The 14571-nt window shown below is 43.3% G+C and overlaps 1 protein-coding gene across 1 annotated transcript; it reads left to right on the top strand.

The window, feature by feature from the left end:
• The first annotated feature begins 225 nt into the window (after positions 1 to 225).
• Positions 226 to 14155, top strand: ARRDC3 (arrestin domain containing 3). The gene is made up of 8 exons (XM_082013149.1): positions 226 to 1090; positions 4364 to 4445; positions 6983 to 7130; positions 8365 to 8467; positions 8857 to 9113; positions 9535 to 9697; positions 10520 to 10674; positions 12622 to 14155. The coding sequence occupies exons 1-8, from the start codon at positions 811 to 813 to the stop codon at positions 12676 to 12678; spliced, it is 1245 nt and encodes a 414-aa protein (XP_081869275.1). The 5' UTR covers positions 226 to 810; the 3' UTR covers positions 12679 to 14155.
• The last annotated feature ends 416 nt before the right edge of the window (positions 14156 to 14571 follow it).

Raw genomic sequence — 14571 nt, 5'->3', positions numbered from 1 at the left:
TCTGGGCAACCTGCTCTGGTTGGGGATGTCCCTGCTCACGGCCGGGCGTTGGACGGGTTGGCCTGGAAAGGTCCCTTCCAGCCCAAAGATTCCATGATTCTAGGATTCTACGAAGGATTACCACAAGATGGTGCAAAAACATAAAAAGTCCTTACACTCGCGGGACACAGCCGAACGTCTTTGGTCATGAAACAGCGTAAGAACTCCCACTAGGCGTCGGCTCAAGAAAAACATGAATGACTTTTATGATTATTTTTTTTTTTACTTGGGAAAGCAGTAAATACAGGCACACCAGTCCGAACCTTCAGCGGCGCGCCGCACCGCCAACTCCCAAAGCGCAGCGGCTTGCGGAAGGTTACCCCACCACCACCACCACCACACGCCTCATCGAAAACCTCGCGTCACTGGGGGAAGACGGCAAGAAACAGCTATTTAGCCGCCTGTCCGTCCGTCTGTCCGTCCACCCGTCGGCCCGTCCGCCCGCGCCCCCGCCCGAGAGAGCGGGAAGGGGCGGGGCTGGCGGGAGGGGCGGGCAGACGGCGGCAGGAGGGGCGGGGCGGCGCATGCGCGATGGGGCTTGTTTGTCACACGGCTTATAAGGCGGGGGACGGTGCCGGCCCCGGCAGCGCCTTTGTGGGGAGAGCGCAGCGCCGCCCGCGCCGGGGCCGGGGCTCCCCGCCGACCCCATGAGCGGGCTGTAGGGTCGCCGCCACCGTCGCCCTTCGCCTGAGGGGGTTTTTGTTTTGTTTTTCCTTTATTTCTTCATTTTTTTTTCTTACAGTATATTTTTCTACACTTTGCTATAAAAACATGGTGCTGGGGAAGGTGAAGAGTTTGACAATAAGCTTTGACTGTCTGAATGACAGCAATGTCCCCGTCTATTCCAGCGGGGACACAGTCTCAGGAAGGGTCAGTTTAGAAGTAACTGGTGAAATCCGAGTGAAATCCCTTAAAATCCACGCGAGGGGACACGCCAAAGTGCGTTGGACCGAATCGAGGAACGCTGGATCCAACACTGCCTACACGCAGAACTACACCGAAGAAGTGGAGTATTTCAACCATAAGGACGTGCTGATCGGCCAGGAGAGGGGTAAGGGCTTTCCCTACGTAATGCGGGGGTTTGGGGGGCTTGGTTTGCTGCGTGGGGTTGTTTTATTTTTTCGGAAGGAGGACGCATCGTCTCGAGTTCTGTCTTTTTTTAAGAGATGCATCTCTCTGGAGAGAGCAGATGCGTCTGCAGAGCGCCTGCGAGCAGGACTCGAACTACCTGCCCTTCAGCACGGCGCTTTATTGATACCTTATTTTTTTCATGCATTATAGTGGTTTGGGTTTTTTCCCTTTTTTTTTTCCTAGCAATATTAGCAGGTTGTGTCCCCTCTGTGGGGAAAACAGCTATCGCATCAAAGCCAAGCAAGCGGTCAGCGACTTCTCTGGCAGCATCCTGTCCAGCCCTGAAATTCAGTGAAAGCAGGAAAAAAACAATACTTTTGGACACATCGGGGTTCCGCTTTTTGTTAATGCGATTTTTTTTTTAAGGATGGCTCGCTATGGCTAGATAAAATATTCCTGGACCCCTCTCCCCGTCGTTTTATTTTGACATCGGCTATCGCCACCCCACATGTGATATTTAATGTAAAAAACAGAAAACGCTCCTGGTAAATCGCGTTAATTTATCTCGTCCGACCTCTCCGGAGTGTGGTGGCGGGGCGGGACACCCCGATATAAAGAGGTGTCCAAAAAAGCCCTGCTTGGGAGCAAAAAGAGACGGGGTGGGTGGCCATGCATAATGGGAGCACCCCTCCCAAAAACCGGGGGGGAAGGCCAGCGCCTCCTGCATCTCCCTACCAGCCGGTGGTGGGGGTCCCCACGCCGCGACCTTCACACCCACGCGGGATGAGAACACCGTGGGGGGGGGTGGTGTGGGTTGCTGGTTTTTTGGGGTGGCTTTTTTCGTGTTGTTTTTTTTTCTCCTGAAGTTTGCAGCCTTTGTTCGAAGCGGTTCAATCCTGTTTGGGACCGGGGCGGGGGGGGGGGGGGGTGCTCGGCGCAGATTGGCCGCACGCGTCAGGTGGTGGCGATGACTTAATTCCCCAGTAGAAGAAAATAATGTTAAAAACCGGTTATGTAATTTTGGTGCCGCTTGCTGCCTTTTTTCTCTTTTTTTTTTTGTTCTTAACACGCCGCATATCTACCGCAGGGATGGGGCATTTTCCCTTCCTTAGGAAAAAAAAATAAACGTAATTTTGGAAGGACCAATCTGCAGGCAGCACCGAGCCCCATTACCAAGCGTTTCTGAAAAGGGGGGGCGCTTCATAGTGGCGTTTTTTCGTTAATCAATAGTTGCTGCACAGCTCACTAACGAGGTGACTGGTGGCTCACAACCTTCCGCACGCCGTAGATACCGCTCCCGACAGCGAAACTTCACGCACCTCCGGGTCGCGGGTGACAGAAGCGTGCAGACACGCACGAGCTTCGGAGGGGTGGGGGGGCGCCGGCACACCCGCCGGCGGAGGGGACGGGGACGATGGGACGACACGGGGCGCGCCCCGGCGCCCGCCGATCCCGCCGCTGAGTTTCAATGACCGCCCTGGGCGCCCCGTCCCCCTCTGCCCCCCTCCCCCCCCCCCCCCCGGCCAGGAGCCGGCGGCTGAGGCCGCGCCCCCCGCCCACCCGCTGATTGGCCGGCCGGGGGTTTGTTGGCCTGTTGCTAAGGCGATGCCGGCCGCTGATTGGAGGGGCGGCTGGCGGTGGGGGTGAAGGGAGCAGGTTCAGGGGGCGCCCCGCTGAGGAGGTGGCATGGGCGGGGGGGGAAGCCCCTTCTCCGAGGGCGGGACGCCCTGCGGCCAGTCACGTCCTCCTCGCCCCGGTAACGTCCCCTGAGGGGACTAGCGAGGGGCGGGCGGCGCCCCGCCCTCGGCCGGCGGGGGAGCGGAGCTGCCGAGCGAATGCAGCGGGTGTAACGTATACCGTATGTATATGAGCGGCTGGCTGGGGATCCGCTCGCGCCGGTTTAGGCCGGTCGGCTCCTGCTCCAGCCCGGCTCTTGATTGACAGCTCGGCGCTTGTTTACCACGGCTCGGCCGGGACTGCTGAGCTGGCAGAAAGGGGAGGGGGGGAGAGGGGAGCTTGTCTGTGAGGACGCGATCGCCGTGCTGGGAAATGGAGCCACCAGCAAAAGCGACGCACCCCCCGCCTTTTTTTTTTTTCTTTTTTTTTTTTTAATTTAACCAATAAAACCCAAAAACTCCCTCACGCTGATCGGCATTGTCTGGCCCTTTCGGCGCATTTTCCTGCCGTCTGTTTGGCGAGGCTACGTGCTGAAGGTGCATTTGTGTCCATAGCTTGTTCCTGGGGGCTTTTTTGTTTTGGTGGTGTGGGATTTTTTTTTTAGTATTTCCAACCGTTGCGGTGCGTTATAGCATCGGCATTACTGTAGGACAGTGGGAACTTAGAATCCTTCTGTGTGCCTCCACTAATGCTTCAGACCATTAAATATAAGCGGCTGCCTTTCACATTGTCTCACTACATGCCCTTCTATTATTCCAGCCATTTTGACGTGAGAGATGCTCAGTTACTTTTCTCTGAACTTTGTATTTTGTTGGAGTCAGCATTTTTCTGGTCTTAGGGTAATTGCATCGGAACAAACTGCAAATTTGTTTCAGCCTTTAAAGGCATACAAGAAATCATGACCATAAACAGAGGTTGGCTTTCTCGCTGGAACCGGCAAATATCAGGGTCTTGGTCTCTGAGCAAGATCAAGTTAATCTGTCAAAAAATAAAATGTTTATCTCTTAGACTGTGTTAATTGGGCAGCTTGCAACTGTGTCCTTGAATTTGTCTGGCAGTTTCCAGGTGGTGCTTGTACACCCTTTTTTTTTTTTTCTTCCCATTCTTTTTTTGGTGATTAATTTCTGGACACTGTTGTTAGGCGAGGGATAAAAGGAATCTGAATTACTAAATTTAATCTTACACAGCATACTTGGTGCAGAGCACTTAAATGCTGTTAAAGAGCCATCTCTCTTTCATTTTAATTAGGAATCACAGTGAAAAGGATGATTTCCGTTACAGACCTTGCAGGCAGGCCATGAAATGGCAGCAGTTGCAATTGTGTCAGTGTTCAGAGGCAGGATTATAAATTAACCTCTGCCTCTCTGTAAGGTGAATCTTGCCTGTCCCTCTGTAGGTGAGATGTGCCCTTGCATCGAACAGTTAACACACATGGACCAGAGACCCTTGTTTCTGGGACACAGTGTTCTCAAGTGCCATAATGGATGTGTAAATGCCTCTTCTTCTGGAAAAGAAGCCCATGTAATATGTAAAACATGTGCAGGTGAAATAGCATATTGTTTCTGTTCTCTCCTAGATGATGACAATTCAGAAGAAGGCCTTCACACCATCCATTCGGGAAGGCACGAATATGCATTCAGCTTTGAGCTTCCACAGACGTAAGTGCCCACACGCGCTCCTCGGGCCTTGCTGCCCACCCGCCTGAGCAAAACTCCTGCTGTGGGTGGAGGGGAAACCTTTTCAATGGTAGTAGGAATTGTGCTCTGACATGCAGCAGAGGACATAATCTCATTAAACTGAAGAGGTTGCTTTTAAACTGATACATACTTCCTTTTTATTCTTTTAGTTTCCATGAAACAGGAGCTCGTTGCTGCCCAGTTGCTCACTTTCCTTTGACCAAGTCCTACTGACTTACTAGGTCTACCAATATTTTACCCCTTCCCAAGAGGAGGGAGAGGAATTTGAATCATTACTGGAGTACTGCAGAGTGGCTGAGAGACCTTCTAACGCAACCAGCAGTTTACTGGAGCCACGCAGGCCAGCAGAACTAGAGATAAAATCACAGCTGAAATGTTTTGGCTCAGTCTGGAACAGATGTGGCAAGTTGGGTTTTTTCTGTGTGAACAAAAGAGGAAGTTGCTCCCCTTTAAAGGGGATGTATGTACCCAGGCTGGCCTTCATGCAGAAGGCCTGCGTGGAAATAAGCAGAAGGATGGGTGGATGAAGCAAGAAGAATTCCAGTACCTAGTCCCATTTGTCTCAGACAGCAAAGGTGAAGCAAGAGTGAGTGCGGAAGTGTTAAGAGAAAGATTGTTCCCCCACCCCCAAAATCTGAAATATCTAATGTCGACATTGTGAATGGAAGACTTACACATAGAGGAGATACCAATATGGAAATGAGCTAAAAATACAAGTAGTAATAAAATTACACACAGAGGAACAGAGGGAGTCTCAACATGGCTGGAAGAAGGAGCCTTATGCTGCAAAAGGCAAGCAGCGAACTCACTAAGGTTGAAAAAGTGGGCAGTGTGTTATGTGAAATAGCTCAGTACCTAATATTAAAACTAATAAACAGACTGTTTATTGGAGGTGCTGGTTTTAGCAGGGCCTGCAGATGATAAACACTTCACGGGTCAGTTTCAAAGTGAACAGCACAGGACCTCGCAGTAGATCTTACCAGAACAGTGGAGAAGACCTGCATACATGGAGATTTTTGAAGGCAATTTAGCATTCTGTGAACTTGAACTACAAAAAGAAGCAAGGCTAATGCTGATCTTCCCTTGAGTTGGAAGGGGCATTTAAATACGAAAAAATAAAATGTTATCCAGGAACATGAAGCGCTTAGCTTGAAGTGCAATCCATAGCCAGCAAAATATCACAAGCACTGGTCAAGCAGAGATTCTTTTTAAGTGACCTGAAATAACTGAAACAAGCTGTTGATAACACTGGGGGGAGCGAGGGGGTAGGAACCAAAGGCTGGTATTAAAAGCCTGAAGTTTGACACTGCCTGCTTATTTTGTGTCTGTAGAATACTTCCAGAATTTAGACTACAGAGCAACAGTGGAAAGGAAGAAGACACACACTGGCATTACTGGTTTTTTGCCCTAAAAAATATGGGGCATGGTGAAGCATTGAAGACCGATTAGAAAATCCTTTCATTTGGATTATTTGAGGGCAGGGAGTAAACATTTCAGATGTGCAAATAGAGAAGTCAAACCGGTAACTGAAAGAATCATCGTAGTAATGGGTAGTATTATTCCCTATGGAAGATACAGAGGCTTTGCAAATAATTTATGTTTACCTTATATATTACAGTGTCTTCAAAAAATAGTGGAAAAACTTGACTTGCATAAAAATACGGAAAAAAGTAAGCTGTGGAAAAGTACTGTTAATTGGAGATAGCTGGAGTATAAAGATCTTCTGTCTTTTCATTTTATGATACTACAGGAAAAAAGGGTGATGCTGAAAGGTTTGGAGATCCTTTTGACATCGTTTTTCCTCCAGGTCCCAAAGAGGACTTCTTTCATCTGTCAAAGTTCAGAGCAGAATAGTCCTGATGATTTTATGTGTGTGTATATATATGCTTATATATGTACATTCGTGTACAGTACAAGTGGTTTAAGCTGGTCTCCCCACGCTAGAGGAAAATTAGAAGGTACTCAAAATAGCTTCTCTGTTTAGAACTCTAAATTGAAATATTTACTCTGCTTAAGGCAAAACAAACTACGAAAGTGCTGAGTTACAGTTAAAATTAACCAGACATTGAGATAGCAGTCAAGTAAACAATAGACAATGATTTACAAAATGCAGTATCCGAAGCGATAATTGGTTGATAACTAATGCTAATTTTAAGTTGGTAGTCTTAATTGCCCTTAAAAGGGCATGCTTTACTTCAGATGTGAAAGCGGCCTCTTAAGTTTAAAGGAACTGTGTACTCTCCTGGCATTTTCTAGTACAATTCTTTAATTGATTCTTAAAATCTATGCAAAATTATAGTAGGTTGAATTGGAGATGATTTTTTCTCCCATCTTTATTCTTGAATTCTTCTGAGATACAGAAACTTTGCAAATAAGTTATGCTGCATTAAATACGACAGTGCATTTACAAGTGCAATACTACATACTAATCCCTGATCAATTGTATCATTATTAGACAGAAAGACTTTACTCAATTTTGACCTTTGTGTCCTGCACAGACCACTTGCTACCTCATTCGAAGGCAGACATGGCAGTGTGCGCTATTGGGTGAAAGCCGAATTGCATAGGCCTTGGTTTCTACCAGTAAAATTAAAGAAGGAATTTACAGTCTTTGAACATATAGATATCAACACTCCTTCATTACTGGTAAGAATTGACAGAGTTACTCATTCTTTGTTTCTGGCATAAAAATAATGAAGTATAATAACTGAAACAATATCCACATCTAATTTTACCTAATATTTATTCTCTAGTTTAGTTACAGCTGATCTTCTAAGTAGTATATCAGTTCAGCAACTCTGTAACTGCTGGTATTTTGAAAGCTATGTTTTCCTGTACTTGGAGTTGCTTCACTTTAAGATATGTAAAATGGCTATGTCAATTTAAATTGATAATACAAAATTGTAAAATGTCACTGAGAATATTGAGAGCTGTTCCTCTTTGATTTTTGAATAAAGAATAATCTGTGGATGGAACAGTGAAACTTAAAAGAATATTATAGTGACAGACTGCTAACTTAAAAATGCAAAGTGAAAAAAGTACTGGCGTGCATAATTGATAACTTCCGGACGGATAGTTTTTCTACCAATGGGGAGAAATTATCACAATTCTCTATATTCTGAACTGTCATTTCATAAAAATAATTTCAGTTACCACAACTGCTTTCGATGAGGATTTGATTTCAATCTGACCTAAAATTTCTTTCCTTCTTTTTTCCCCTCCTTTTCCTCAAATTCTAATCTGTGGAGGGGGGAAAAGAAACCTCAGAGTCCATTGAAACAGGTTTCTTGTGTGTATGGGTGAAAAATCAGACTTGCAAAGGGAGATTGGTCTTGCACAAATTCCACTAAAATCAAAGGACTCCTATTTGACTTTAATGGGATTTGGATCAAGTCCTAAATCCTGATAACCATGTAAAAATAACAAAGTCTGTTTAATATAGATGAAACAGGATCATTCTGAAACAGGAAATAGCAGGAGTCAAGGTTACAGTGCTTTAGCTTAGTTATTGTTTCTGAAATAGTGTACTGGAAAGATGTTCTAGTTTACCGATAAATGAAAAGCTCTGCCAACAAGATGTTGGGATATGTAGGCTATAAAGCCTTTTCTTAAGTTACACAGTATTTATGGTTAAAAACTGTTCCAAGTGTGACTGTGTGTGAAGTGTAGCAGAAAAAGCAGTGTTAATGAGGAATGGAATGAGAATATATCTGCCTAGTGCCGTTGAAACGGCTTGAGTTTTTTCCCTATAAATAAAACTGTCTATTTTTATCAAAATATATAAGTACATTATGAGAATTGGTTTTTGTGTCTATTTAGAATAGGTGAAGATGTTCAGAGAATTCTGAATTAAATGGGCAATATTGTTCTTCTCTTGCAGTCACCCCAAGCAGGCACAAAAGAAAAGACTCTGTGTTGTTGGTTTTGTACCTCAGGCCCAATATCCTTAAGTGCCAAAATTGAAAGGAAGGGCTACACCCCAGGTACGTAACAGAAGTAATTATAGGAAATGTTTTTCCTTCCCTTTTAAAAATGACAGTTTGTACTTACTGCTTTTATAGAAACGAAGTACTTAAACTGTTCTTGCCACCTCAGTCTGCATTCAGCAATCTCCTTGATAATTTTCTTAACTATGACTAATTTTGTTAACTAATGCTAACTGTGTGTCCAGATTGTCAAAGGACATCTGCTTCTATTAGACCTGTGCATTTTTTTTTATATTAGCTTGTGGTGATCCTATTCTTACTAGCATCAGTCAATGTTTTTCAAGGTGGAGCATTGCTAGCAGCATTATAACAATACATAGAATGTGGCAGTTGGCTTAAGCTGCCTTGTAAATATAAAGAGAAGTTGAAAGTCTCTTTTGTTTCAGGTGAATCAATTCAGATCTTTGCTGAGATTGAGAACTGCTCTTCCCGTGTGGTGGTGCCAAAGGCAGCCATTTACCAAACACAGGCATTTTATGCCAAAGGGAAAATGAAGGAAGTCAAACAGCTTGTTGCCAACCTGCGTGGGGAGTCCTTGTCATCTGGCAAAACAGAAACCTGGAATGGCAAACAGCTGAAAATTCCACCTGTTTCCCCTTCAATCCTTGACTGTAGTATAATCCGTGTGGAGTATTCACTGATGGTACGTTGGATGGTCTGTTTCACTTGGGCATGATTAGTTTTCCATCACTCCTCACAAATCGTTGACAAAGCATCATACTTAAAAAGGAAATATATATCCTAGTATTGGTGTCCTGACACAAGTTCTGTAAATAAATTCAGTTTAAGTCCTGCATGTTCATGAAACAGTTGCAGTGTGCCAGCTATGCAGATGTGTTGGGAGTAAGCGACACTTCGACATGAGGGCTCATGTTAAGAATCCTGAGCTGCTTTTGACTTGAGGAGCTTTTTGTCTCCATAGGGGCATTGGCCCTAAAACTGACAATAAGAAACTTAGGTTCCTTTGGAAAATTCCATGGACAGAGAACTTACTCTTAATTACTACAAAGAGCTCATATGACCCTACATTTTAGTCATACACCTCTTTTGTTGATGTTTTTTAGGTTTATGTTGATATTCCAGGTGCCATGGATTTATTCCTTAACTTACCACTGGTCATTGGTACCATTCCTCTACACCCATTTGGTAGCAGAACATCAAGTGTGAGCAGCCAGTGTAGCATGAACATGAATTGGCTTGGTCTGACACTGCCCGAAAGACCAGAAGGTAACTTGACCATACAAATACCAATCAATTTGCTATTCTCTTTTGATTTTTCTTGGCTTTATTCATTGCTGTTTTGCAGACAGACCCAAATTAGATCCTTCATAATAAAGCCCATAGGAACTCCATTGTAGGTGTTTCCTTGCCACCTGCTTGTCCTCTGGAGAAGAACAGAGTTCCCTCCCTGCCTTCCTCTCTCAAGGACAAGCAGTGAAATCTAACTGCTCAGAAGCTGATACAAGTGAAAGCACAGGATTCCATTGTACCTGTGTGGAATTAATTCTGCCTCCGATATCTCAGTCGCATCCATAGTTACAAGGCATTGTAACCTGTCATAATAGCAGTTTACGGTGTCCTTTACCAGCCTGAGCAGCCAAAGATTTGTGAAATGTACTGTAATTCATTTCAGTGGGAAATCTGTTATGTAAAAAGAGAAACTCTGTATCTTCTTCCCTCTATTTTCACATATTTAGTAAACATCCCTTCTTCATGTACAAATCCCATACTCTGGTCTGTGGAACCCAGAGGAGTGTAATCTTCTGTCATTCCTACCTGTACAAAAATGCAGTATTCTGAGTATGCTTTAAATTTTAAGAGGATAATTAAGCCATAATAAGCAGTGGTCAGTCTGTTCTTGGATTTGAGCATAATCTTAAAATAAACAGCCTACCCACCCTTTCATGTTGTTCAACTATTAGAAAGTTGCTGAAGTCATTTACCTACCTGCTGGTGCATTTTACAATGATGAAAGTTTAATACTTATGTTATATGTTTTGACATGCATAAGAACTTGTTGTTCGAACTGCGTGTGCCTTTTCCCTGCAGCACCGCCTAGCTATGCAGAAGTGGTCACGGAGGAACAAAGACAGTCCAGCCTTGCACCCATAGGTGCTTGTGATGACTTTGAGAGAGCGCTTCCAGGACCATTGTTTGCATACATCCAGGAGTTCCGGTTTTTGCCACCACCCCTCTATTCAGAAGTAGGTACCTCACCCAGAATACAATGATTAATTCACTGTTTTTCTGAATTCTGTCTTGCAGAATAAATGTACGAAGCTGTTTCTCCTTCCTAAAATCAGGAGAACTCATTAAAATAATAAACAGGGGATAAGGTGACTTCGTTTTAGCAAAGGGCAGGTGAATTGCAGCAAGAGTTTTCACACAGTTTTAATGCTTTGTAGAAATTTGTGTTTGTGCTGTTGTGTATCCTCTTAGCAAGTTCATTAATAACCTTGCATTAACATACGTAATAACACTGCATTGGTTAACACCCTACACTTTGGGGCTATAGATGCACAACATGCTAACATTTTTCAGCTCTACTTCTTTCTGCATGTTTTTGGTTCTGTGTATGTAGTGCTTTCAGAAGTTCTACACAGAAGTTACAGATGTATTCTTTCTGACTTGGGTTTCTGAACATACACGGTTTTCCCAATGTTTCTGGCTGCTTACTTAGTTCTGTGAAAGCCACTCAGTAACTGTGACAAAACTTGAAAAGTTTTCATGTTCATATTTTTCAGGAAAAAGCAGTGGTGTAGGACAAAAGTAAAATAGTGTCTTTTGGCTAAATCTTGCCTGAATTAATCCACTGTTGGATTTATTTTTTTCTTCTTACCTTGAAACCCTAATCTGCTACTGAGTGGGCAGAGTGGGGCATGGGTTTCATGTGCTGGAGACCTTTCTCAGGAATATTCTTCTATAGCTTAAACCTAGAATACAACTCAAGTCCTTTCCATTTCAGGTACTTAAAGATTTAGAAAGAAGCCTTTTTTTGTCCTCAAAACCTGGTTGTATAAAAGTACCTGATAAGAATGTTGACTAAAGTATATACTGTACACTTAAACTATTCTTGCTATCCAGTTTTGGAGACCTAAGTTAGCAGGTTGTTCCCCTGTTCCTGTTGTAGAAAGGAAGAAGAGGTAAAGTGTGGAACATAGGAACTTCTAAAACATTTTATGCGGTGTTCAGTTTTGGGCCCCTCACTACAAGAAGGATGTTGAGGTGCTGAAACGTGTTCAGAGAAGGGCAATGAAGCTGGTGAGGGGGCTGGAACACAATTCTGATGAGGAGCGACTGAGGGAACTGAGATCGTTTAGTCTGGAGAAGAGGAGGCTGAGGGGAGACCTTATCGCTCTCTACAACTACCTGAAAGGGGGTTGTGGCAACGAGGGTGTTGGCCTCTTCTCCGGAATAACTAGTGATAGGACAAGAGGAAACGGCCTCAAGTTGCGCCACGGGAGGTTTAGATTGGATATTAGGAAAAATTTCTTCACCGAGAGGGTGGTCAGGCATGGGAACAGGCTGCCCAGGGAGGTGGTGGAGTCACCGTCTCTGGAAGTGTTCAAAAAACATGTGGATGTGGCACTTCAGGACATGGTTTAGGGAAAATGGTGGCACTGGATTAATGGTTGGACTTGATGATCTTGAAGGTCCTTTCCAACCTAGTGATTCTGTGATTCTGTGAAACTAGAAGTAGACTTTTTACTGATAACTTCACATTTTTTTTAAGCAAAATGTGTTCTGAAATCAATTAAATACTATGTAAGTTGCATTTCAGTGATGAGTCAAGTTGTCTCTTTGCTGTACAGTAAATAATTCAAAAGATTTCTGTGCTACTAAAGCAAATTTTTTTCAATTTTTTTAGTCCTTTGTGCTTATCCTTAAATGACTATGAACCTGTAGTTTAAAATTTTCCACTATACTTAGTGGAAAATATACTTATACTATTTTTTCATTCAGAATTTTGTATAATTGATTAGAGGTTTTTCAGTTACTTGAATAACATTTGGATTGGAAATGCCATTTATCACTCTGATTATCTTAAACTTGTCAGTTCTGGTGGGGTTTTGTTTGTATTGGTTTATTTCTAGCAACTGACTCTAAAAATGCCTTGAGTTGTTTTCTTTTTTTTTTTTCCTCTTGGTTAGATTGATCCAAACCCAGATCAGCCCACAGAAGACAGACCGTCTTGCCCCTCTCGTTGAAGGAATCAATAAAAGGCTGACTTGACTTGGGTTTTGAATCATACCTGCCGTGTTGAAGGTCAAGGCGTCGTAGTGGGAGACACACTTTCAGAGGAAGTGGTTTTGCTCTTGCCTGTATGGTGAATAAATGAAAACAACCTGTGATCATGCTTCGAAGCCTACAGTAACATTGTAGGACTGCTCCACATGCTTGAAGACCTGAGCTTTCTTTCCCCCTTCCCTCCCACCCCTTAAAATACTGGCACATACTAGGAGCAGCCTTACTAACCTACAGTCATGTGTGTCAAAACACTCAAACCACATTGTAAGAGAGGGATGGCTTCCTCTTATGATTTGGAAATTTGCACATGCTCGTTGCTTACGTTGTGCGGTTCAGTGTCACTACAGCTTTTTCTCATTTATGCTGGACTGTTGTTACCCACCCCACCCCCCTTATTTGTTTGTGGTCCGCACAATAAGGAGCAAAAGAAAGTTTTGACAAAAAACAACAGCAACAGACTTTGACAAATGCACTGACTTAATCTTTTTTTTCTTTTTTAATTTAATGTAGCCTGGACTTTACCTGCATATGCACATGCTCAGAATTGTCCTAGTAGGCTGATCATGTATCACCTCTTCAGCTTGGATCCTAATGTGGGTTTATTTACAAACATCAAATGCCTTCAAGCCAATCCTTCTTGCTGTATGTTTTGCAGCCTACTGTAGTAGATAAGCAACAGATGTGGGCCTGGGGTAGGTGTGGAGAGTTAACAGAATGAAACTAATAGACTTCATCAAGATCGTATACCTTCTTGATTTCTTTTAAGAATTTGTTGCCTTTCTACTATTATTGCAAAGCAGCATTTTGTTACAGACTGCCTAAAAATCACTTAATCTCAGGTGAACTCATCACTTGCCAAACTGTTGGAATGCTATTTGTTTTGTTACGTTGCACTGTTACTACTTTTTTTTGTTTTGTGTTTGTGTTTTGTTTTTGTTCTTCATGTGAGAGGGGGCTCGGGAATAGGGACATACACAAAAGTTACAAAACCCACCCTCATTCCCATTTCTCTTTGTGCATAGCTAAAAAAAGAAGAGATGTTCAAGTTGTGAAGCTTTAAAAAAAATAAAAAAATAAAAAGGCGCAAATGAAAGCAGCGGCAGCAGACACCAGCTCAGCCTCAAAAGGAATTTTAAAAGGAAATAGTCATACACTGTCTAGGATTCATAGACAGGTTGATATCTCAAGTAGTAGGGATGGGAAGGGAAAGTAAATCTATTTTTATATATAGTTACCTAATCACCAAAAATTCTATATATAATGAGTCTGTAGTAGGGAGGTATATTTCAAACTGCAGGAAAAGCTTGGACTATGCTCAGAGCTCAGTTTGTGCACTTTGTATTATCTTCAGGGTTTATGATACTGTAAAAATAGTAAGACTAGAAGTATAATTAAACTGGGCAACATCAGTGTTACCAGCCATACTTGGATATTAACTAGCTAGAATTGCTTTGATGATTACATCTTCTGTGGTACTCTCAAGAGCTTTAAAACAAATGGAACAGTGAATTTTACCATATATTCATTCAGGACACAAGAAGGTACATGGAAAGAGCACTTGCCCTTGAGTGTGCCCCAAGGAAGAAAAAAAAAAAAAGTGTGGTGGAGCCATTAGATGTGCCAACACAGATAGCAGCACTTAACATGCTAGAGATGTACAACAAAAGTCAACTTTCCTTTTCAGAAATGACGTAACGCAGCCCGTTGACAAAGGGACATGCTTCTGGTGTTGACTACTTAAACAAATCAAGATGTAATCCATCAAGTATCTATCTCCTTGTGCAATAAAACAGCTCAGAAGGGAGCGGGAGAGGGGAGGCTGGTGCTTCTGCACGGTGCTCGTTCTTAAAAAT

Source organism: Phaethon aethereus (genome assembly GCF_964289735.1).
Source record: "Phaethon aethereus genome assembly, chromosome: Z".
Taxonomy (NCBI): Eukaryota; Metazoa; Chordata; class Aves; order Phaethontiformes; family Phaethontidae; genus Phaethon; species Phaethon aethereus.
Note: the sequence above shows the minus strand (reverse complement) of the source record. Positions and strands in the feature narration are given on the sequence as shown.